Raw genomic sequence first — 26,667 nt, forward strand, 5'->3', positions numbered from 1 at the left:
CACTGGCAAGAGTTCGGACAGGAAAATATGAACAATCAATCGGACATGCAGAATTTATTTGAACATAGGGGGTCAGATATAAAACAAAATGGCGACTACCAGCACTATGGGAAATACTCGTAAGTTAGACTGCAAAGACTTACACGGTTATCTGTGTACACTATCCTCTAATGTACTAGATCGACTTTACAACCACCCCGCAACATGTCTAGCTGTGTTCAGGTAATAATTTTAGCGGTATATCGTCTCAATACATCGCGCATACTTGTATCGTCCTGTTAAATTTGAATTAGGGCGCCCTTATTCAAATTAACCCTTTTTACTTCTATTTCAAAGCGTGGTGGTCGTCGCGCAGCGCGTGTTCGAATTTAATGTAAATAAACAATGTATTTCACACGCGTTGTATACGTCGCTATGAGTCCAATATCGAACAGGACGCGGCACGACGACTGCTGCCCTTTAATGTTCACGACGTGACGTTTGGTAATTCTTACCAGTCAACTGTTACCCAGTTAATTGTTTGTCCTATAAATTTAATATTTTAATAATACACTGTATGAATACATTTTTGTGAGTTTATCAAGTAACTTAGACCCAATTTGACTGGAATACTATTGTGAGCTATAAATTTCAACATTGTGTGAAACTGGAGTGCCTGTATCCATGGAAACCACTTTAGTCTCAAATATTGATATTAATAAAGTACAACATTGAAAACCAAAACAATCTGCTAAATTCATGTCTTTTACCTCATGGCTTCCTCTACTGTTCAGCTTTTTTATTTTTTTAAAAATATAATTTTTGCTCCACCATCCGTTGATAGCTGAATAACATTCACGGAGATGATCATCAACTTGCCACACACAGTAAACATGTTGTCCCTTTTACACTGTCTGACGACAGAATAAATATCCCCTTGGGTTATTACTGGATCTGCCATCATTCTGCAATAACAAGAAATAAGTCACGTTACTGAATGAACAAAGTGAAGATTTTATTTGAACATCCATTGAAAAAAAACATATAAGCAGCTTACCAATTTCATTTGCAGTATTATTAATGGAACGATAATGATAGTTGATAAATTTGAAATATAATCTGCAGTAAAATGTAATGAACAGAACTTTAAAAAAACTATAAAAAAAATGTACTAAGGCGTTGTAAAAATGTGAGAAAAATAATATTAAATATTTTCTTTTTTGTTTAAAAATTTCCTAAACATACACACACCAAAAAACGTCTTGATCAACACTTCAAGTTTGTATTAATCCACTAAAATTTAACGAGACCAATGAATAAATATAGTGAATTACAAAAATCTATTGAAGGGACTTGGAACAATTTCACCGCTACGATCGGCAATTTGTGGTTCATAACTTCATTCAATCAAAGTTACAACATCGGTCAGAAAAAGACCAAAGAACATTCACCCCACGGGTCAGAACACCAACCTCAAATGCCCTGTCTGAGGACTGTAGCGCAGTGCATTGAAAATTCAGGTAGCATAAACTGGTCACAGAGCAAGTGTAATATTGAGTAATTATGAGTCAGAAGATACTCTGATATCAAGAAGAAATAATACAGATTACTAATTAAATGATATTGCTGTAATATATAACAATAAAGTGGTACTTATGAAGTAAAAATGTTAGGAACAAGTCAGGATGCATTGTAAACTAGACAATGACTGTAAGTACCTCGGCTTGAAAATGTGTTGCAACGCACGACCTCGGATGGACATATCATCAAAATATGATAACTGTTTCTCATGTTTATGGACGACAATCATGACAATGTTGCTCAGAATATTGGAAGCATGGAAGTCTGATTGACAAGACTACCACGAGAATCATTGCTGCTCTCCAAATAAGTCCCTCCTTTTGTATTGACCAACTTAAGGGATGCTAATTCTCTTTTTCTAACTCTTGCTCCCAAAATGCATTAAAATGCATTAACCTAGAAATGAATATTCATGAGCATGTCATGAATAAATTAGCATAATTGCATAAGTGTACATTGTACAATGTCTTTTGGAATTAAGCAGTTCTAGTACATTGGATCGGTACATGTTACTATGTATCATGATGTATCTTTCCATGATCAAACATTAGAATCTGGTTTCTAGTCCGAAATTGTGCAGTATTTCTCAGGATATTTTTTTTTTTAATATCACAGTGTTTTTGATTTGCCAAATAATTTAAAAATTACGATTAGCTCTCTCTCGGTCATGATATATTTAAAGGGTAGTGGTCTTTTACTGTGCATGTGTGACAATTGTGTTGATAAACAATTTCCAACAATCCAGTGCACCTTTCTAAAACTTGTTATGTAACGTCTTAGTTTTTCTGTATTGGTCTGCGAAACAGTCTTGTTCATATGAGACCCATATCTTGCACATGTGTAGCACGACGACCTCCACCCTTTAATCAAAGTACAGATTGAAATATACCTGAGTGATTATTTACTAACTACTTGCAACAGCTTCATGTTGAAAACCTAGGACTTTGATTATAAATGTGAAAAATTCAAGAGGTAAACAATTGTCTATGTCCATAAATCACGTGCATGGTTTCACAAGACATAGCAGCTATGAATGCCCACATATTAAAAAATTAAGTGCTTGCTAATTGGATAATGTTGAACTGTCTCATTAATATTATCTAGAACTAACGATGATGTCACAATATTGTGATAGATTGGTCAATTTGAATTCTGACATCCATTTTAATTAATAAAAATGTATATTTATACTAAGTAAAACATTTATAAAGACCACAGTTTTAAGCTCTTCACTGTCATAATAGTTTAGTTTATTGTATCTTTATAAATACATGTTTCTATCAGTATATACAAATAACATTTTATGAAAAAACAAGTACATAAATATGAAATGAAAACTAAAAGAAAATAAGTTTACATGTTGTGAATAATATGAATTATTGTATGCAACAATAAACTTGCCAGTCCTAGGGTTGTCTGATCTATATATTAATCCCAATTTCATTTTTGCTATGCCTATTTCAGGATTGTTGCGGTTTAACGGAATCCGTTATGACTATTAATCTAGCATCATAAAATTTACTGGTACATCTACTGAGCGCGCAGTTTAACAGAAGTAGTAAATCTCAAAAACTAATTATAGGCTAGAATACTGTGATACTGTGGGTATATTCATAAAAAAATGAATTTATTATGTGTGTCAGCATTTAGAATACTTGTAAAACCTTAATATTTTTCACTGAAACTACTGCACAGTTACATTTGTGAATTTCATTGTCTAGATCATATGACACTGTGCCTGACTAAATTTCCAAACTAAATTCAGTTGCCAGACTAACCTATATATCCATGGCAGAAGTGGAGCACAGTTAAAATCGACGAAAATGCTTCATGCTAAACCCATAGGACCGAAGGCTAGAAACACTTGTGACTGCTCAGTCACTGCTTAACACGAACCTTTGTAGATGAGATTTGGTCATTCTTGTCAGATAAAAAGAGCTCTATCATTGATGTGCATTTCCGAAGATGTTTTGCCATGACTTTTCTCACGTCACATAATCTGTCAAACAGCAATCAAAATGTTGCTGTCTATATACCAACCGGACGTTTTATGATATTAGGATTCCTTTCTCATTCTTCCGTCTCTCCCATAAACATATTATTTGTAGATCTCACTTCACAAGTCTTCAGCCACTTGAGAAGTGCTCGCTTTAAATTTAAAAAAAATATTGCTTTCATTACCTTCACTCAGTAAGTTTTGTCTCAAATCCAAACACAGAATATGCATGAGGACAAACATGCATTGCTATGAAAACATTTTCGTATATCAATTGTTTTATTTTTGTTTCCTTTAGAGAATTACCACCACTTGGTAAACAATATGTGATGCGGCTTGTCTTTGTTGATCAGCCAATACCGTGTGCGGTTGTTGCATCATGGGTAAAAACTTCATGCCACGAGTAAGTATATTGAATTGTAGTCTTGTAGCAGGAAATTGATTTAATTACAATGAGCAACCAATTTAATACTAATAAATAACGTTTGTGGTACGAAATGAATTATTATACTTATGTATGGAGTAACACTTTCTCATCGGAACTCGCATCACAAACTTGGGGCTAATCTGCACTGGCTCGGAAGGTTGTAAATGATTAGCTAGTTTGAATTTGCATAACAATACTGACAATGAACGTGCATTCAACGCCACAAGTTTTTTTGTTTTTTTAGCCAATCAGAATTCATCTTCCGAGCCAGTGCAGCTCAGCCGCAAACTTGGCAACTCAAATGAACTGATTTGTAGAAAGCCAGCAACTCATCCACCTGTCATTTGTTAGTCCCCGTTCGGACGCAGTCCGAAAACGTGTACTTATGTTTTAACCTCTGTGTGTCCGTGCGTGCGTGCGTCTGTGTGTGCGTCCGGACCTGTATCTTAGAAATGCCTGAACCAATCACAATCAAACTTCACACATACATCATACATGATATTATACATATGCACGTCAATTTGTTTCACGATCTGATTCAAGATGGCCGAATGGCGGCCATTTTTGTGCTAAAAATCATCAAAACTAAGCATTTCTCGGCTGTTTACAGATGGATTTTGTTCAAACTTGGGATATACGTTAGACATTATAGGACCTTGATGCAGATCATTTTGTTTTACGATCTGATTCAAGATGGCCGAATGACGGCCATTTTTGTGCTAAAAAATCCTAAAAATCAACCATTTCTCGGCTGTTTACAGATGGATTTTGTTCAAACTTGGTATATACATTAGACATTATAGGACCTTGATGCAATTAATTTTGTTTTTCAGATAAGATTCAAAATGGCCGACTGGCGGCCATTTTGTATTAATGAATGTGGTTCTCGTGCCATATCTCTGACTTGCTTTCACTGATTATGTTCAAATTTTAAATATTCATTATACATCATGTCATAGATAGACAGATATACTGGTTTGACGATCCTATTCAAAATGGCCAAATTTTGGCCTTTTTTGTGCTAAACAATCATCAAATATCAAGCATTTCTGGCATTTATGGATGGATTTCGTTCAAACTTGGTACATATATTAGACATTACAGGTTCCTGATGCACATCATTTATTTTTCAGATGGGATTCAAAATGGCTGTCTGGCGGCCATTTTGTTTTAATGAATGGGCTTCTAGAAACATATCTCCGACTTGTTTTGACTGATAATATTTTCAAATTTTAAATATTCATTATACATCATGTCATAGATAAACAGATATATTGGTTTGACTATCCTATTCAAAATGGCCGAATGGTGGTCATTTTTTGTGCTAAAAAATCATCAAATATCAAGCATTTATGGGTGGATTTCGTTCAAACTTGGTACATACATTAGACATTACGGGTTCCTGATGCTCGTCATTTTATTTTTCAGATTGAATTCAAAATGCCTGACTGGCGGCCATTTTGTTTTAATGATTGGGCTTCTAGAGCCATATCTCTTAAATGCTTTGACTTATTATATTTAAATTTTATATATTCGTTATACGTTATATATATACATGTAATCAAAATGGCTGATTTTGAATGCTGTTACAGAGCAATATCTCTCAATATGGACATGTACTTGTTTGACGATCAGATACAACTGTCAATCATATTCCTGTCATGGTTATATTCCAGCTATATTACTATAAACAAAACTATATATCTTAAATTTGATGACTAACGGGGACTGTGCCATGCATGGCTTGTTTTCATAAGTACAACTAATAAATTATGTATTAATCTAGTGATTGACATTCAAAAAAAAATCTTCCAAAAAAATCTTCATTACATTCATGTGCATTACAGAATTACATCATTGTCTGTTACATTAACAGATTGTATTACCATAGGCTTAGTCTGCACTGTTTTATTAATTTAATTTTTTTTCTCCAGAGAACATGTGAGTTCTACTCGTGTACTGAATGATCTGAGAGTATGGCATGACCATCCTCTTCCTGGTGGGCTTCCTGGCTGGATGATAAACCCAACATTCCGACAGAATTTAAAAACTGCATTGCTGGGAGGGTAGGTATTGTTGCGGGTAGTATCAAACATGTACCATATTGTCACCTGGAAACATTCAAACCAATTTACTGTACAAACATATTGGCATCAACAGTGTTCATCACATACCATGATAACATTGATACCCACAGCGTTAAACACATACCATGCTAACATATTGATACCCACAGTGTTAAACACATACCATGCTAACAAATTGATACCCACAGTGTTAAACACATACCATGCTAACATATTGATTCCCACAGTGTTAAACACATACCATGCTAACATATTGATACACACAGTGTTAAACACATACCATGCTAACATATTGATACCACAGTCTTAAACACATACCATGCTAACATATTGATACCCACAGTGTTAAACACATACCATGCTAACATATTGATACCCACAGCGTTAAACACATACCATGCTAACATATTGATACCCAGCGTTAAACACATACCATGCTAACATATTGATACCCACAGTGTTAAACACATACCATGCTAACATATTGATACCACAGTGTTAAACACATACCATGCTAACATATTGATACCCACAGTGTTAAACACATACCATGCTAACATATTGATACCACAGTGTTAAACACATACCATGCTAACATATTGATACCACAGTGTTAAACACATACCATGCTAACATATTGATACCCACAGTGTTAAACACATACCATGCTAACATATTGACACCCACAGTGTTAAACACATACCATGCTAACATATTGACACTCACAGTATTAAACACATACCATGCTAACATATTGATACCCACAGTGTTAAACACATACCATGCTAACATATTGATACCCACAGTGTTAAACACATACCATGCTAACATATTGACACCCACAGTGTTAAACACATACCATGCTAACATATTGACACTCACAGTGTTAAACACATACCATGCTAACATATTGATACCCAGTGTTAAACACATACCATGCTAACATATTGACACTCACAGTGTTAAACACATACCATGCTAACATATTGATACCACAGTGTTAAACACATACCATACTAACATATTGATACCCACAGTGTTAAACACATACCATGCTAACATATTGATTCCCACAGTGTTAAACACATACCATGCTAACATATTGATACCCACAGTGTTAAGCACATACCATGCTAACATATTGCCATTCACAGCGTTAAACACATACCATGCTAAAATATTGATACCCACAGTGTTAAACACATACCATGCTAACATATTGATACCCACAGTGTTAAACACATACCATGCTAACATATTGATACCCACAGTGTTAAACACATACCATGCTAACATATTGACACCCACAGTGTTAAACACATACCATGCTAACATATTGATACCACAGTGTTAAACACATACCATGCTAACATATTGACACCCACAGTGTTAAACACATACCATGCTAACATATTGATACCCACAGTGTTAACCACATACCATGCTAACATATTGACACTCACAGTGTTAAACACATACCATGCTAACATATTGTCATTCACAGCGTTAAACACATACCATGCTAAAATATTGATACCCACAGTGTTAAACACATACCATGCTAACATATTGACACCCAGTGTTAAACACATACCATGCTAACATATTGATACCCACAGTGTTAACCACATACCATGCTAACATATTGACACTCACAGTGTTAAACACATACCATGCTAACATATTGCCATTCACAGCGTTAAACACATACCATGCTAAAATATTGATACCCACAGTGTTAAACACATACCATGCTAACATATTGACACCCACAGTGTTAAACACATGCCATGCTAACATATTGATACCCACAGTGTTAACCACATACCATGCTAACATATTGACACTCACAGTGTTAAACACATACCATGCTAAAATATTGCCATTCACAGCGTTAAACACATACCATGCTAAAATATTGATACCCAGTGTTAAACACATACCATGCTAACATATTGATACCCACAGTGTTAAACACATACCATGCTAACATATTGACACTCACAGTATTAAACACATACCATGCTAACATATTGATACCCACAGTGTTAAACACATACCATGCTAACATATTGATACCCACAGTGTTAAACACATACCATGCTAACATATTGACACCCACAGTGTTAAACACATACCATGCTAACATATTGACACTCACAGTGTTAAACACATACGATGCTAACATATTGATACCCAGTGTTAAACACATACCATGCTAACATATTGACACTCACAGTGTTAAACACATACCATGCTAACATATTGATACCACAGTGTTAAACACATACCATACTAACATATTGATACCCACAGTGTTAAACACATACCATGCTAACATATTGACACACGCCATGTTACACCCTGTGGCAAAGACACAACATGTTGACATAATGACACCATAGTGTAACTTGTATTGATATCAACAACATCAAACGCATACTGTCTGTGACAAAACAATGTTAGTGACTATGTTAATGTGAGAGGACCAGATTTGGAGTAAGATCATAAATGAAATTTAATCTGTTAATCATTAACACAAATTTGAATTAATGTTATTTTGTCTTCATGTCAGTGGTCATTCGTGGGCAAGTTCTGGTCATCTCGGTCCTGACAAGCATGCACGTGATGTAGAATACTTGGATTCTTATGCATTGGAAAGATGGGAGGTAAGACAAATATCTCAACTTATTTGTTAGTGTTTTTTCTTACATCAAAACATTCTCAACTTTTTAAACAGTGGTGTTTATTTTATTTATTCTCTCCATTCCTTTTACCGTAGGAGCTCACTAGTTTAAAAAATTAAAAAATTATCTCATTTAGTCCCAGTTTAAACCGTTTTCACCATCAATTCCCTTTTTTATTACAAAATATTCCTGCTTATAGTCTTTTCTTTCCTTCAGAAAACTGGGAAAAAAATAGCCAAATTTTTTGAGTAAAAAATGAAAATTGCCTGTAAGTTGTTTTTTTAATAGGAACACATACATGAATATTCAATGATAGAAGCATTGAACAACGCCTTTATTTCATTTTTGACTCCCATGTGCGAAGCACAAAATGGGAGTCTTTGCAGTTAGTGTGTCTGTATGTGTGTATGTGTGTATGTGTGTATGTGTGTATGTGTGTATGTGTGTATGTGTGTATGTGTGTATGTGTGTATGTGTGTGTGTATGTGTGTATGTGTGTCCGACTGTTCCACTGCTATCTCAAGAACCATACATCGGTTTTTGATGAAACTTGGTGCATAGATGCTCTGGGCCAATGCGCAGATTTGATTAGGTTTTGGTAAAAATCCATGCTCGTTAATTACCTAATTTGCATGATAATTAGCTAATTTTTAGCTGTTCTATGACTGTTCCACTGATATCTAAAGAACCACTCATTGGATTTTGATGAAACTTGGTACATAGATGCTCTGAACATATGCGCAGATTTGATTAATTTTTGGTAAAAATCCGTGCATATTAATTACCTAATTTGCATGATAATTAGCTATTTTTTAGTGGTTCCATGACTGTTCCACTGATATCTAAACAACCACTCATTGGATTTTGATGAAACTTTGTACATAGATGCTCTGAACTAATGCTAGGTTTTGATTAGTTTTTGGTAATAATCCGTGGATACTAATTACCTAATTTGCATAATGATTAGTCAATTTTCGGTTTTTCCACTGATATCTCAAGTACTAATCATCACATTTCAATGAAACTTGGTACATAGATGTCATACGACACTGCACAGACCTGATAGTTTTTATGGTAATATCAGTACGTATTAATTACCTAATTTGCATAATTAATTAATTTTCAGCATTTGATATAAGTAGTTAGCATTACATTTCAATGAAACTTGGTACTTACATACTCAAGGACTATGCAGAGATTGATTGTTTTCGATAAATATTTGTGCATATTAATCACCTAATTTGCATAATTAGTTAATTTTCAGCTTTTCCACGGGTATCTCAAGTACTAATCATCGCATTTCAATGAAACTTGGTACATAGATCCTTTAGGACTATGCAGAGACCTGATTAGTTTTAGGGTAAATAATTGTGCATATTAATTACCTAATTTGCATAATTAATTTTCAGCTTTTCTACTGATATCTAAAGTACTAATCATCATATTTCAATGAATCTAGAATTATGCAGACCCAATTAGTTTCCGGTAAATATTTGTGCATATTAATCACCTAATTTGCATAATTAACCAACTTTCACACTGATATCTCAGGTACTATACATCACATATCAATGAATGTACATGGATGCTGTAGGACAATAGACAGACCTGAATAATTGTGGGTTAAAATCTGTACATATTAATTACCTAATTTGCATAATTAACCAATTTTAATCTTTCACACTGATATCTAAAGTACCGTAAAAACTCCAAAATTTCGACTGGTTTTAAATAATTTGTGTTAGAAATGTGACGTGTTTTTAGAGTCAAAATTAAGGTGCATTTTCGGACAGTCGAATTTTTCAGAATAGAAATCAGCAAAAAAAAATGGGGATGATAGACAGTGTGCTTCATTAGTTTTTAAAAAATGCAATGTCCGTCAATTGACGTAAACTTCCTCATGTTTCACGGTAAAAGCAAAGGTCGTGGCCAAGTTGTAACTCAAAATCTAAACAAAGTCATCAATCAGTGAGTATTATGACAAGCAAAACAAAACATCAAGACGCGGAGAAGAGGTCAGCACAAAACTAATAGGTCAAAAGACAAAGCTGTCTCGCACTACCTAGGAAAACTTGCGAATGTTCGAAGTACAGGTACCCATTGGACAAAAGATACATGGAAGTTTAGCAAACGATCTCCCCGACCCAGTGCAATGTATCCGGTTAGAATCAAAGCTCACGTGTCCCTTATTTGAGCACCGTACCGGTGATTTGAGGGACCAAATTCTGCCGTAAATTCGCCCTTGGATTAAAAAATATAATGGGATTTAAGAAAATAAAATGGGACTTTTAAGGTGTATTTTGGCGTCATTTTTCGGACATTTCAATCAATCCTGCCGGCTAAAATAGAGTCTAAGTTTTACCGTAGTCATTGACGTCTGTCTATTCAAGAGTACACGAGTATGATTTTTATCGTGACTAGCGTGAGCGGGTAAGCTTCCTTTCGAGAATGAGCTGTTATCACTGTGAACAATGTTAAATTATTCTTCAGATGACCAGTTTATTTTTTAAAAACAACTAATTTTTTTATTTAAAAAAAATCATGCCGTTTTCGCAACATCCAGCTTTTTGATTGGTTAATTAGCGATTTGACCTATTTGACCTAAGAGAACATGGCGGATATCCTACAGCATCAAACGTTTATACGAGACCGGAATCATTCACTTACGATGAAACTAAGTTGACTTTTATTTGTATTTCATAACCATTCAACAAATTTATTTTGTGTACATTATTATAATCACTACTGAGTACAGTAATAATCAACAATTCAGAAACGCAGCATGCCGAGATTTTTGTGTTCGTTTTTATTTGAAACTTCGTTTATTTAGAATATATTTTCGTTACCAATAAAATAAAAATCTCTCAGTCAATCAGAAACCCGGATTCATGCCTTTGAGAAAGGTCCCGTTTGAACGCTCACATCGGTTTTTTTTTTCGTTTGGGGGAAAACTAAAACTGGTCGCAATTTTCGAATAAGAATGAGTCGGCAATTTTTAGTGGAGTCGAAAATTTGGAGGTAAATAAAACACCGAAACCCGGCAAATAAATAGGCGGTCAAATTTTTAGAGGGGTCGAAATTTTGGAGTTTTCACGGTGCTAATTATTCCATTTCAATGAAACTTAGTACAAAGATGCTCTAGGACAATGTACAAACCTAATTAGTTTGGGGTAAAAATCTGTTCATATTAATTCCCTAATAAGCATAATAATTCATAATTTTTTGGTTCTAATCACATTTCAATTAAACTTGGAGACATAGATTTTCTGTTACATTGCGCAGACCTCATTAGTTTTACACTCAAATCTGGTCATATTAATTTTCTGATTTGCATAATTAGTTTTCAGCTAAGTAATTTCGAATTATATTTAATGTGTCTCCAATACTCTCAGCACATGGGAGTTCTTTCTAAGCTTTCTTTGATTCGAGTGAGTGATTGGTTTGTGTCAACCAGGCACTGCACATGTATGGAACATACTATACATTATTTCCATTTTTATTTCAGTGTGTGTTGCATTTCTTGGTTGGATCTCGTGGCGTGGATAGTGTCAGCAGAGATATAGCATTAGTACTAAATAAATCAGGTCTTATGAAACCGTAAGTAAAAATTTTTTGAATGTTACAATTTTGTCCCACTAAATTGATTGTAATATTCTCTAAAAAAAATTTATTTATTTTTGCACAAATTGTCATAATTTTCATCTGGCTGCCCTTGATACCATTTTTTGAAAATTCAGATTTGTTTTTATTTAATAAAAAGATAACACCTGATATGTGTTGTCGTTATTGAATTCAGCATAATATGAAAATATTAATATTAATAATGATTGATCCTTACTAGTTATTAAATACTGATATCTTTAGTTACAATATTTTGGGTTATAAATACTTCTTTGTGAAGTTTTGTGACATATTTTCAAATTCTAAGAAAGCTATTCTTTTGTTCACTCAAGTTGTTTCACCACATTTTTCTAATATTTGTTCACTAATAAATAAGACCTGCAGGCAGTTAAAAAAATTAGTGTAATTAGGCCAGACAAAAGAAAAATTTTCATCTGACTACCGGTACATCTGCCCAATCTTGTTTTTAGCTCCGCTGTCAACTTTATCTAACGGAGCTTTATCATATGAGTGATTGTCCGTTGCCCTGCCTGCGTCTGTCATTCGTGTCAACTTTTTATTTTTTGAACTTCTTTTTTAAAACTACAAGCCTGAATGTTTTGATACTTGGTGTATATGTACTTTGGGTAGACCTTTCTTAGATTTGTTCATTTCATGATGATATCTTCAATTCTCTAATTTTGATGAATATTTTTGTCATTTTTGGTAAATAGTGATATTTTTGACTTCGAAGTCCGAATGCTTTAATACTATACATATTGCTCATTTTCCAATGATATTTTCAGTTCTTTAGTTGAAATGTGCCTTGCTAACAGCAGAGCTATCTCAGCCGACAGGCTGCTTGTTTATTTTTTTATTTGCACCAAAAATTTACTCAATCTTTGATGAAACTGTGAGTTTCACAAACTGCGAGACCTCAGACAAAGACTTAGTCAGTACATCTTCCCAACTGCATTCGTAGCAATTGTTCACTGCCGACGGTGTTTGCAATATTGTCTTTGAATTTTTCATTCATTGTTCAAAGGACATTCGAGATGAGTACGGTCTAACAAATATGGAATACAAAGGGGATTAAAAAGCCTTGATCTGTGTTTTTGCAAATTGTTGAATCCAAGTAATATTGAGGTGAAATTACCTTAAGTGCAAAATAAAGACACACATGAGTAAAAATTATGTTCAGACTATGTTCATGGCAACACATCATGGTGTAAATAAATTGTGTCTTCATTTATTTTGTAAGAATGGAAGAAGGAGGCACTCCTGTGATTACTCAAGCTGGATTTCAATTTCTACTCATGGATACCCCCTCTCAAGTTTGGTATTTCATGTTACAGTATTTACAAAGTGCTGAGGTAAGAAAACACAAACTATCATATTGCTATACTCAAATAATTCTCTGGGATGCCTAGAACTCAGACTACTGAGGTAAGAAAACACAAACTATCATCTTGCTATGGTCAAATAATTCTCTGGGATGCCTAGAACTCAGTTAGACTTCTACTGCTGAGGTGAGAAAACACAAACTATCATCTTGCTATGGTCAAATAATTCTCTGGGATGCCTAGAACTCAGTTAGACTTCTACTGCTGAGGTGAGAAAACACAAACTATCATCTTTCTATGGTCAAATAATTCTCTGGGATGCCTAGAACTCAGTTAGACTTCTACTGCTGAGGTGAGAAAACACAAACTATCATCTTGCTATGGTCAAATAATTCTCTGAGATGCTGAGAACTCAGTTAGACATTTGAGGTAAACAGCCCTGCAAACAAGTTGAACAGAAGAATTTTGCTGGCCTTACAGCAAGCATACCATAGAGTATTGTAACATCCCCCACTACATGTCTGATTGCATTCAATACCATAGAGTATTGTAACACCCTCCACTACATGTCTGATTGCATTCAATACCATAGAGTATTGTAACATCCTCCACTACATGCCTGATTGCATTCAATACCATATAGAGTATTGTAACATCCTCCACTACATGTCTGATTGCATTCAATACCATAGAGTATTGTAACATCCTCCACTACATGCCTGATTGCATTCAATACCATAGAGTATTGTAACATCCTCCACTACATGTCTGATTGCATTCAATACCATAGAGTATTGTAACATCCTCCACTACATGCCTGATTGCATTCAATACCATAGAGTATTGTAACATCCTCCACTACATGTCTGATTGCATTCAATACCATAGAGTATTGTAACATCCTCCACTACATGTCTGAATGCATTCAATACCATAGAGTATTGTAACATCCTCCACTACATGTCTGATTGCATTCAATACCATAGAGTATTGTAACATCCTCCACTACATGTCTGATTGCATTCAATACCATAGAGTATTGTAACATCCTCCACTACATGCCTGATTGCATTCAATACCATAGAGTATTGTAACATCCTCCACAACATGCCTGATTGCATTCAATACCATAGAGTATTGTAACATCCTCCACTTCATGTCTGAATGCATTCAATACCATAGAGTATTGTAACATCCTCCACTACATGCCTGATTGCATTCAATACCATAGAGTATTGTAACATCCTCCACAACATGCCTGATTGCATTCAATACCATAGAGTATTGTAACATCCTCCACTACATGTCTGATTGCATTCAATACCATAGAGTATTGTAACATCCTCCACTACATGCCTGATTGCATTCAATACCATAGAGTATTGTAACATCCTCCACTACATGTCTGAATGCATTCAATACCATAGAGTATTGTAACATCCTCCACTACATGTCTGATTGCATTCAATACCATAGAGTATTGTAACATCCTCCACTACATGTCTGATTGCATTCAATACCATAGAGTATTGTAACATCCTCCACTACATGTCTGATTGCATTCAATACCATAGAGTATTGTAACATCCTCCACTACATGTCTGATTGCATTCAATACCATAGAGTATTGTAACATCCTCCACTACATGTCTGAATGCATTCAATACCATAGAGTATTGTAACATCCTCCACTACATGTCTGATTGCATTCAATACCATAGAGTATTGTAACATCCTCCACTACATGTCTGATTGCATTCAATACCATAGAGTATTGTAACATCCTCCACTACATGCCTGATTGCATTCAATACCATAGAGTATTGTAACATCCTCCACTACATGTCTGATTGCATTCAATACCATAGAGTATTGTAACATCCTCCACTACATGCCTGATTGCATTCAATACCATAGAGTATTGTAACATCCTCCACAACATGCCTGATTGCATTCAATACCATAGAGTATTGTAACATCCTCCACTACATGTCTGATTGCATTCAATACCATAGAGTATTGTAACATCCTCCACTACATGCCTGATTGCATTCAATACCATAGAGTATTGTAACATCCTCCACTACATGTCTGATTGCATTCAATACCATAGAGTATTGTAACATCCTCCACTACATGCCTGATTGCATTCAATACCATAGAGTATTGTAACATCCTCCATTACATGCTTGATTGCATTCAATACCATAGAATATTGTATTGTAACATCCTCCACTACATGTCTGATTGCATTCAATACCATAGAGTATTGTAACATCCTCCACTACATGTCTGATTGCATTCAATACCATAGAGTATTGTAACATCCTCCACTACATGCCTGATTGCATTCAATACCATAGAGTATTGTAACATCCTCCACTACATGCCTGATTGCATTCAATACCATAGAGTATTGTAACATCCTCCACAACATGCCTGATTGCATTCAATACCATAGAGTATTGTAACATCCTCCACAACATGGCTGATTGCATTCAATACCATAGAGTATTGTAACATCCTCCACTACATGTCTGATTGCATTCAATACCATAGAGTATTGTAACATCCTCCACTACATGCCTGATTGCATTCAATACCATAGAGTATTGTAACATCCTCCACTACATGTCTGATTGCATTCAATACCATAGAGTATTGTAACATCCTCCACTACATGCCTGATTGCATTCAATACCATAGAGTATTGTAACATCCTCCACTACATGTCTGATTGCATTCAATACCATAGAGTATTGTAACATCCTCCACTACATGCCTGATTGCATTCAATACCATAGAGTATTGTAACATCCTCCACTACATGCCTGATTGCATTCAATACCATAGAGTATTGTAACATCCTCCACTACATGCCTGATTGCATTCAGTACCCAGTGTTCTCCACAATCCAAAATAGCTGGTGGGCGGCCTAATTAGCATAAATTTGCATATTAATTTGCATGTCATTTACATACAGCATTCTAGCATTTATGTCATGAACTGCAATACACACTAAGTTATTTACTATTCTCTTTTTAATTTAATTGAAACATGTTACAATTTTTTGAAATACAAACAGATTGGTCACTATTATTATTTACGAAATGCAAAAAGTTTGAAATCGGTGATTTACACGTTCGCAAATTATTCTACGTTCATGAAATGCAATTCGAATAACCAAGAGCAAGTACAAGAGTTATAATGTAGAAAATATACGAGATGATTTGTCCCCGACGCCAAAACAGACGATTTGTCAAAATAAAACTCATACAATTTTTTATTTGTGGCATCAGTACTCACCCGTGCCGACGGACGGTAAGATGCATTTACGCATGTACGGCCACGATACGTTGCGTTTTCACACGTTGTTTTGGAATTCAAGAAAAAATGCTAGCAATCGGCAAAAGAAAAGAATCTGCTATGTTCTCGAAAGATTAGACATAAAAAATGGATAAATTGAAAAAAAAACATGGAAAAGATAACTAAAATATTATTCAATTACAAATACTCACGGTAAACTAATCCGGCAGCCATGTTTGATGTTTATTACTGCTTTCCGAATTTAGTACACGAACACCCAGAATGCGCTGTTCCCCTATGCAACTTAGATATTAAATCGTTACAGCGCCAACAACGGTGGGTGGCCGACGGTCGTTGAAAGGGGTAGGCCAAAAGGTCCCCAGTTTGCCTACTCCATGCTGTTTTTACGGTGAAAATCGAGCGAACGTTGTAAATACGGCTAGAATTTTAATTTTTGTTCGAGTTTACATGCAATCTGCTAATATGTTTGTTTATTTACTGTGCATATACATTTCGTTCGTATTTACTTCTTTCTTTCGTGATCGGAAGACGATTATTAAAAATACAGCTGTAAATTTAAACCACTGTAGTTGCGTATCGTGAGCAATAAGTGGCAACAATGTCGGGCGACGATGAATTCAGGCGATTGACACATTGCCATGAATACATTTGATAACTGCTTACAGACTTCCAGTGGTCATTGTTTATGTTTGGACTCTTGAAACAATAGCAAAATAAAGGGTTGGGCAACTACTCCTTTGTTTAGGCTTGGGAAGAACAATGCAAGCTTTTTACAAATAATTTCAGCTGGATGTGCGTTGGTGGGCGGGTGTTGAGAGTTACTAGGCGGCCGTAAAACTTGATGGGCGGGCCGCCCACCTAAAACCCCTTGTGGAGAACACTGGTACCATAGAGTATTGTAACATCCTCCACTACATGTCTGATTGCATTCAATACCATAGAGTATTGTAACATCCTTCACTACATGTCTGATTGCATTCAATACCATAGAGTATTGTAACATCCTCCACTACATGCCTGATTGCATTCAATACCATAGAGTATTGTAACATCCTCCACTACATGTCTGATTGCATTCAATACCATAGAGTATTGTAACATCCTCCACTACATGCCTGATTGCATTCAATACCATAGAGTATTGTAACATCCTCCACTACATGTCTGATTGCATTCAATACCATAGAGTACTGTAAAGGGGGTAATTATTCACTGGGTTTTAATTTAGCTTATTTCGCTGACTGGAAAAATGCGCTAAATTAAAACACAGTGAATATGTAAAATTTAGCATGGAACACATTATCTAAATGACGAAACCGTGAATTTAAAACCCACTGAATATGCCTGAAATGGTAAATCAGTGAAATTTAAACCCAGTGAAAATTAGTCATTTTACAGTATTGTAACATCCTCCACTACATGTCTGATTGCATTCAATACCATAGAGTATTGTAACATCCTCCACTACATGTCTGATTGCATTCGATACCATAGAGTATTGTAACATCCTCCACTACATGTCTGATTGCATTCAATACCATAGAGTATTGTAACATCCTCCACTACATGTCTGATTGCATTCAATACCATGGAGTATTGTAACATCCTCCACTACATGCCTGATTGCATTCAATACCATAGAGTATTGTAACATCCTCCACTACATGCCTGATTGCATTCAATACCATAGAGTATTGTAACATCCTCCACTACATGTCTGATTGCATTCAATACCATAGAGTATTGTAACATCCTCCACTACATGTCTGATTGCATTCAATACCATAGAGTATTGTAACATCCTCCACTACATGTCTGATTGCATTCAATACCATAGAGTATTGTAACATCCTCCACTACATGCCTGATTGCATTCAATACCATAGAGTATTGTAACATCCTCCACTACATGTCTGATTGCATTCAATACCATAGAGTATTGTAACATCCTCCACTACATGTCTGATTGCATTCAATACCATAGAGTATTGTAACATCCTCCACTACATGTCTGATTGCATTCAATACCATAGAGTATTGTAACATCCTCCACTACATGTCTGATTGCATTCAATACCATAGAGTATTGTAACATCCTCCACTACATGCCTGATTGCATTCAATACCATAGAGTATTGTAACATCCTCCACTACATGTCTGATTGCATTCAATACCATAGAGTATTGTAACATCCTCCACTACATGTCTGATTGCATTCAGTACCATAGAGTATTGTAACATCCTCCACTACATGTCTGATTGCATTCAATACCATAGAGTATTGTAACATCCTCCACTACATGTCTGATTGCATTCAATACTGTAATTTGTTTGTTGTATTTTTATAACCTATTTTTACTTTATTGTATAGGCAAGAAATCTAGATCTTGTTGAGGCTTTAAATTTCTTATTTCAGCTGAGTTTTTCATCACTAGGTAAGGTAAGTATTTGAACAATCTGATTAAAATCAGTTTTATTTGCAGTTATTAGGTTTTTTATATATCATAACTTGGTCGCCTCAACTTCCATATGTATTGAGTCAGATGTTGGGACTAGGATGCGGTCCCGGATGCGGTATAAAAAAAATTTAATACCAAAAAAATAGTCATAAATAAACAAACTTTTCAAATCATTGTTTTCAGGCAAAGTTAAGAAAAGCTTGCAAAAGTTATCATATTTAGACCAGGACCAAATATAACTTGTTCTGTAGATTTATTTTTTGGAGTTTGAAGAACTCAGAATGGCATTGTGGTTGGTTATTGTGGTGCACAGAAATGATACGAAAATACAAGACCAGACCATAATTTTCTCATCTAGTTTAACTATTTTAAGAACTGTCCATGATCCCATTTTGCGTAAATTAATTTTTAAATAATATAATTGTATAAACTAATTTTTCTTTGAAAAAAATCTGTGCTTTAGGATACAAAAGAAAAAAACACACTGTAGCTGGATTTTATTTTGAAAAATATGCTGGGCAATTATTGTTAGTGTCTGACCCAATCTACATCTGATACACTGTTGTCTTTCAGGACTATTCAACAGAAAACCTGAATGATTCACAGTTACAATTTCTTCAACATCTCAGAGAGTTAGGATTAGTGTTCCAAAGAAAGGTACCAACATTTTATTTATTTATTCACTGTAAAGTACTTTATTTTCATTCGAAGTTTATTTTCGTTACTCATCAGAAGTGAGTGAAAATAAACTTCATACGAAATTAACTTCATACAAAATAAACTTCATACGAGAATTAATTCCAGCTAAAATAAAGTATTTTGCAGTACTGTGGAATACTTTATTTTCGCTGGAATTAATTTTCGCTGAAAAGACTTTTTGAGCGTTTCGTATGGAATTTATTTTCACTGATTTTTGATGAGTTTAATGTGAAATATAGAAAAAAAAATATATTCGCTGGATTTTATTTTCACGGAATCATCTGTTCAGCGAAAATAGCGAAAATAAATTCTAAGCGAAAATAAAGTATTCTACAGTATTCATTTATTACAGGCCTGGTTTAGACAAGTCTCCCATTTTACATAGGCAGCCACAGGGTTTGGTTTACACATGGTCAGTTTAGACAGATTTCTATTTTACACAAGGTTTTGTCTTCATTTTACACATAGTTTAGGTTAAACAGGTCTAAATTTTACACAAAGTTCAGTTTAGACAGGTTTCCAGTTTATAAAGGGTATGGTTTAGATAGTTCTCCATTATACATACGATTTTATTTTACACAGGGTTTTGTCTTCATTTTACACATATAGTGACTAATAGTTTAGTTTAAACAGGTCTAAATTTTACACAAGGCTCAGTTTAGACAGGTTTCCAGTTTATACAGGGTATGGTTTAGAATCTCGGCCAGTGGAATTGGCCTTCCCATTGAGTCTGTGGCACACTCACCCAGGGTAGGGGTCGACCCTTTGATGTTCAGCCTAAGGTAGGATTTGAACTTGGGTCTACCGAACATGAGTCTGATGCGATGTGATATTGTCAGTTATGACATCTGAATTATGTAAATGTTCAATCATACCTGACAAGCAATTCTTTTTTTTTGTTTCAGAGAAAGTCGAAACGGTATTATCCAAGCAGACTGGCCATCAATTTAGCCTCGGGTACTCTCATCTAGTCATTTATAAAATTCCCAAATATTTTGTCATCGGAACAGTTCCATATCATAATTTTGTACTACCCCCCCCCCCCTCCCGGTATGTAATATTAATCATGATCATGAAGCCCTAAATGCTTGGTAGTTCTCCCATGATGCATCTCACTTTTTATGTTCACCAAGTATATATCCCACAATTCATTTGGTAAAATTTTCATAAGTTTTAATGAATTGCAGCCATTGATACATATATGTACGCATAAACATTTACTTGCCTTTTAAATAATAATTATATAATCAGTCTGCGAAATGTGCATCTGTCAGTGCGTTCATCCGTTTGTTCACACCTGTATCTCAGACATGCCTGTGTCGTTTATGTTCAAACTTCACACACACATATATCACACATATGTACATACACTCATGTGATTCAAAAATGGCCAACTTACAGCCATTTTAATGTTTAAAATGTATCAAAACCATATCTGGTATTTAGATCACATTGGAAATTACCAACAAGGACTGTGTCATTTTTAATAATTTGTTTTATTGTCATTGTAGACTCTGTTTCTAAAATTGTATTTGGTTGTAGGTCTATCAAACGTTACAACAGATGCAAACAGAACTGGGTTTATTATGGTTGAAACTAACTACAGAGTGTATGCGTACACTGACTCCAACTTGCAAGTGGAAATATTAGGCTTATTTACAGAACTCCTCTATAGGTAGGTTTAATTAATATTTTGTTAAATATGATCACATTGTACACTGCAACAGGAACTTATGTTTTATGTCCCGTCTGTCTGTCTGTCTGTCTGTGTGTCATCCATCCTTGCATCCAATGACGTACTGTATTGTGTCCAAAGACAAATGCAAATTATTTTGTTTTTTGCTTCATTGATATTTGAACATGCCATCATCAACTAATGGCCCCAATTCATTTTTTGTACCTGAAATAAGAATAATAATAATAATAATAAACTTAGATCAGACATGGTGGACTACTGATGCAAGTTTGTTTCGTGATTTAATTTAAAATGGTCAACTGGCGTTATTTTCTTCACGTTCCTTGGATACACTTTTACAATTTATGTCTGTATTTGGTACATGTATGAAGGCAAGACATTTTGTGTGCCTGGTACATGATTCCTTGAGTTATTTTTAGATATTGATGGTTGCTTTTTTCAATTAACATGTCATCAACTGTTTCTCTTTGTATGAACATCACACTGGATAGGTAACTAGTGCATGCCAGTTTGTATTGTGATTTGATTCAAAATGGCCATCTGGCAGACATGGTTTTGTTTTTATGTGTTCTTAATTATTTTCTGGGATGAATCTAGACTTTTTTTTCCAAAGTTGGTACATAGACAAGTCATAATGTTGTCTATACTGGTTACTGCATAGATGTTGTTGCTTCGACTTGTGATTGTTAGACCCAAGTTCAAATCCTACCTTAGGCTGAACAGCAAAAAGGGTTGACCCCTACCCTGGGTGAGTGTGCCACAGACTCAATAGGAAGGCCAATTCCACTGGTTGAGATTCATTCACTAACGAATGTGACACACTATTGCAAATGAAAAGAAAAACGTCGGGAGAGACAACAGTGACATTCAATGTTTGGAACTGTCGCCTGGCACAACAACTTTTTTAAACAAATGTTGTCTATACATGTATGCACATTTGTTACAGCATTTCATCAACTATTTCTTCGGTGTGCTTGGTTTGGTTTCCATTTAAAATTGGTGTTGTCTTTATTCATATTTTCAAGATATTTCAGTCAAAATTTACCCCTTTCTTAGGTGAAAATGAATGACATAATGGTGTAATTTGAATGCACTGCATTCACAACCAATCCTATATGTGGACTAGATAAATTCCATATGAAGGAAGATTATTTTCCAGTGATACGTACAATCAAACATATCCACTTTTATTTAAATTAGTTATTTATAACATCTAAGGCCATGTATTTGTTTTTCAAAGACGAGTATTATAACTTTCATGTCTTGTTACTGACTATTCTAACAAAGATCTCTCATTTGATCCAGGTTTCCCAATCTCTGCGTTGGTGCCTTAACAAGGGAAAGCATACAGCAAGCTATATCTAATGGTATTACAGCGGGACAAATATTACACTTTTTGAAAACACATGCGCATTCTGAGATGATGAAGAATGTAAGTAATTTGAAACGACGAACTATACATCATTAAAATATAAAAAAAATTAAAGTTTTGACAAATTGGATTTTGTAGTTTTAAAACGGTAAGGCCAGCAAAGGTTTTCACCTTCACGTGTACAGGAATCCGTTGATCACAAATTACTATGGAATAAATTGGTATGGTTTGATTTAGTATTTGCATGGATTGTTCCCTGATATGGATATTTATCCATGAATGATATATTTGACCCCCATTCCAAGATCACTAATACTATCAACATGTTCCGATAGTGAACCATCTGGTGATTTATCATAAACAATTATCTTGTTTTTTCATCACAAGATACTTACACTAATCTGCAAATTCATACCTTTTTTTTCATTCCAAATTATTGTTGATGTCATTTTGTAATTGCATACAATCTAAGAAGTTATAAACCTCTTTTATACATTTTGAATCATCGACAAATAATGCAATGGTAGTTTCCATACAGGTGTAATCCAACAAACAGTTAATGTATGGTACAATCAGAAGGTCCTAAAATTGACCATTGTGGTACATCTGACAATACATCCACCTGATTTGAGAAAGTGCCCTCAACAACGTTCTGTTTTTTTTTTTATACATATGCTTATTATATGAAATGCCTTGAGAATCCAAATACAGAAAAAAAAAATTTAAAATTAATTTTCACCAAGGACAAGATGCAAACACCAAAATTTTATAATTTATCCTCGATGAGCATGGATCAGCTGTCAGTCTGCTTGTTATACATTGTTCTATCATTTCTAGACACCAATCATTCCACCAACAATCAGTGATCAAATCAGACTATGGGAGTTAGAGAGAGATAGATTAAGCTTCACTGATGGTAAGTTTTCATATCTTCATCCTAATTACAATATACCTGGCCCAATAGATTTGCTTTCATAATCAGGCAGGAGAAGTGGTGCTATATACCGTAGAGTGGTTTCCTGAGGATAAAACAACTCGTTTCTCAATTGACTACATGCATTGTAAGGACAAATTATTGAGTAACATTGGAAAATGTGGCAGTGAAGAATTTGACTTTTGTTCCCGTGAATGTTGTTTTAACCTTTTCACCACCAGACTGTCTTTCCACAATTTTTCTCTTATATTTTTCAATATTTTTGGAAATGAACCCTAATTTTGTAGCTGACAGACAAAAATTTAGTAAATTTTTAGTTTTTACTCAAACAATTTGGCTATTTTTGAAGTGCAGACTATTTTGTGAATTTGATGTTACTAATCAATAGGGCAGTCAAAATGAAGTTTACTGTTTTGTATTGCAGGTGTTTTATACAATCAGTTTCTATCACAACATGATTTTGAAGTACTCCGAGACTATGCAAGGGTGAGACCATTAGCTATATCTGTATTATACTATCATATCTGCTCTATTAGAAGAACATTTACAATAGAGCCACACTAAAAATTGCATTTATTGTATGCTTGATCATTTAAATATGACTTATTTTATAATAATGTATAGTGCATACACACATTTACATTGAGAATAAAACCAATATGGTATTCTAAGTTGTAAATGTCAACCTTCAAACTTACTGTATGTTAGCAGGGATTTTTTTAAACAAGGGAACAGGGGCGCAGCGCCCTCATGCCATGGCCATGCACCCCTTACCTTGAGGAGCAGATCCTCTGGCAACCATAAAATTCTGATTGACCAGGGATCACATGTGACGTGTCTGAGCAATACTTTCCCCATTCATTTCGGCTATTCGCGGAGGTGATGTGTTAGTCAGGTAGCCATTTTGGAACTGATCGCTAAGAGAATGCAGCTATACCAGTCTGCTGTGTTTTATTTTGAATGTGCTATGGTCAGACTCATGCAGGGTTGTTTAAGGTGGTTAAAATTGCATTGAAAATTATGTATTTATGTTAAGACGGGTTGCTTTTGTTTGCTACCAGTTTTTGAACCCTTTTTATTGTCTACTTCAGGATATTGGAGTGTTAAATTGGGAGAATCCAGCCAAAAGAGTTATCATTGTGAGTCCTTCTGGGCATGATGAAGTGAAAAGATTCTGGAAAAGGCAGAAAAAAAGTTGAATCCAATATTCTCAACTGGTTCATCATACAAGAAATTATGTGGCTGGCCATTTGTCTTGGATTTGGAAGAGGTCCACTCAGATGTTGTAACTGCATATGGAACTGGAATTCGCGAGGATGCCAACAATCTGCTTTTTTTTTGTGATGTACAATTTTATAAGTTTCGAGTTATACCTTTCGTTACTCTAAGCCAAATTGTATATTTAAATTTTCAGTTTTTATACGTTGAAAACCTGTCAAGAAACAAGCGGCTCTCGGTTTAGAGAGTTGACTAGCCAATCAAACAAAATTTTCCAAGCATCTTTGCGTTCACTTTACATAGCTATACCAGTCTGCTGTGCAGAATGAGATTTGATGCCAGTAATGTGACTTGATCTTTTAATGGTGATACATTCAGTTTTTTGAAAAAAACCTAATTATACACACGTTATTAGGTTTTAATACGTGTACTAAACACGTGGTTCACGAGATGGACAAGTTACTGATAATTGCGGTAGTGGTTAATTTAACAAAACGTTCCACTCAGACCTGTTTTCTACAAAATGTTATGCAAGACAACTACTGATACTGTAATATAGCATACTAGTATGTAAATTACAAGAACATTACTTCGTTGTATTTCAGGGTTCCCAAAATAGGCCAGACATCTTCAGCTCATTTTGGATAAACTTTGAGACATCTTCAGCTCATTTTGGATAAACTTTGAGACATCTTCAGCTCATTTTGGATAAACTTTGAGACATCTTCAATCATAGAGTTAATAATGCAATATTACTAATATTTTAATTTCATTAGCCACCTCATAAGAATTGTGAAACTTTTAATCCTGTATACTTTTACATTGACTTGATTACATAAGGGTTAATACAACAATATTTCATATTTGCTCTATTACCCCGTCGGAGTGCATCTAAATCAAATTGCTTTCACATTATTCTGCCCACAGAAACAATTCTGTAAGCCACTAGTAGTTATCTGCACGATCACAGTGACCTGTATTATACATCTGCCATAAGTTGTTACAGCATGCCGTAATTTTGATCCTACCATACAAGGAAAGATTACGCGCATAAGCATCTTCAAATAATAAAAACAAACATGGCTGCCATCGGGGTTTGACCGGACTCCACACAAAGAAGTTAGCTGATTCTGTTCTAAACGTTTTGGATTTCGGCATTCCCATGATGCATCCTTGGAAGGAAAAAATGTATAATAATAAGGCTATTACGAGAATATCTCAAAATATGCACTCAGACAGTACACCGCACATCGACCTCCGC

General features: G+C 34.8%; 1 protein-coding gene across 1 annotated transcript; it reads left to right on the forward strand.

Moving 5' to 3' along the window:
- The first annotated feature begins 90 nt into the window (after positions 1-90).
- Positions 91-26,260, forward strand: LOC102800746 (general transcription factor IIH subunit 4-like). The gene is made up of 14 exons (XM_085492456.1): positions 91-222; positions 3,855-3,959; positions 5,918-6,049; positions 8,646-8,739; positions 12,263-12,354; positions 13,619-13,730; positions 19,400-19,468; positions 20,061-20,144; positions 21,092-21,143; positions 21,729-21,861; positions 23,188-23,314; positions 24,092-24,170; positions 24,613-24,674; positions 25,280-26,260. The coding sequence occupies exons 1-14, from the start codon at positions 107-109 to the stop codon at positions 25,385-25,387; spliced, it is 1,365 nt and encodes a 454-aa protein (XP_085348582.1). The 5' UTR covers positions 91-106; the 3' UTR covers positions 25,388-26,260.
- Positions 26,261-26,667: the final 407 nt, after the last annotated feature.

This window comes from Saccoglossus kowalevskii, chromosome 17 (assembly GCF_978046115.1).
Source record: "Saccoglossus kowalevskii chromosome 17, keSacKowa6.1, whole genome shotgun sequence".
Taxonomy (NCBI): domain Eukaryota; kingdom Metazoa; phylum Hemichordata; class Enteropneusta; family Harrimaniidae; genus Saccoglossus; species Saccoglossus kowalevskii.

Coding starts and splice junctions, on each gene's coding strand:
- LOC102800746 (XM_085492456.1), top strand. CDS start 107: ATGGGAAATACTCGTAAGTTAGACTGCAAAGACTTACACGGTTATCTG. Junction 3,960..5,917: donor GTAAAAACTTCATGCCACGA/GTAAGTATATTG, acceptor TTTTTTCTCCAG/AGAACATGTGAGTTCTACTC. Junction 24,675..25,279: donor TACTCCGAGACTATGCAAGG/GTGAGACCATTA, acceptor TGTCTACTTCAG/GATATTGGAGTGTTAAATTG.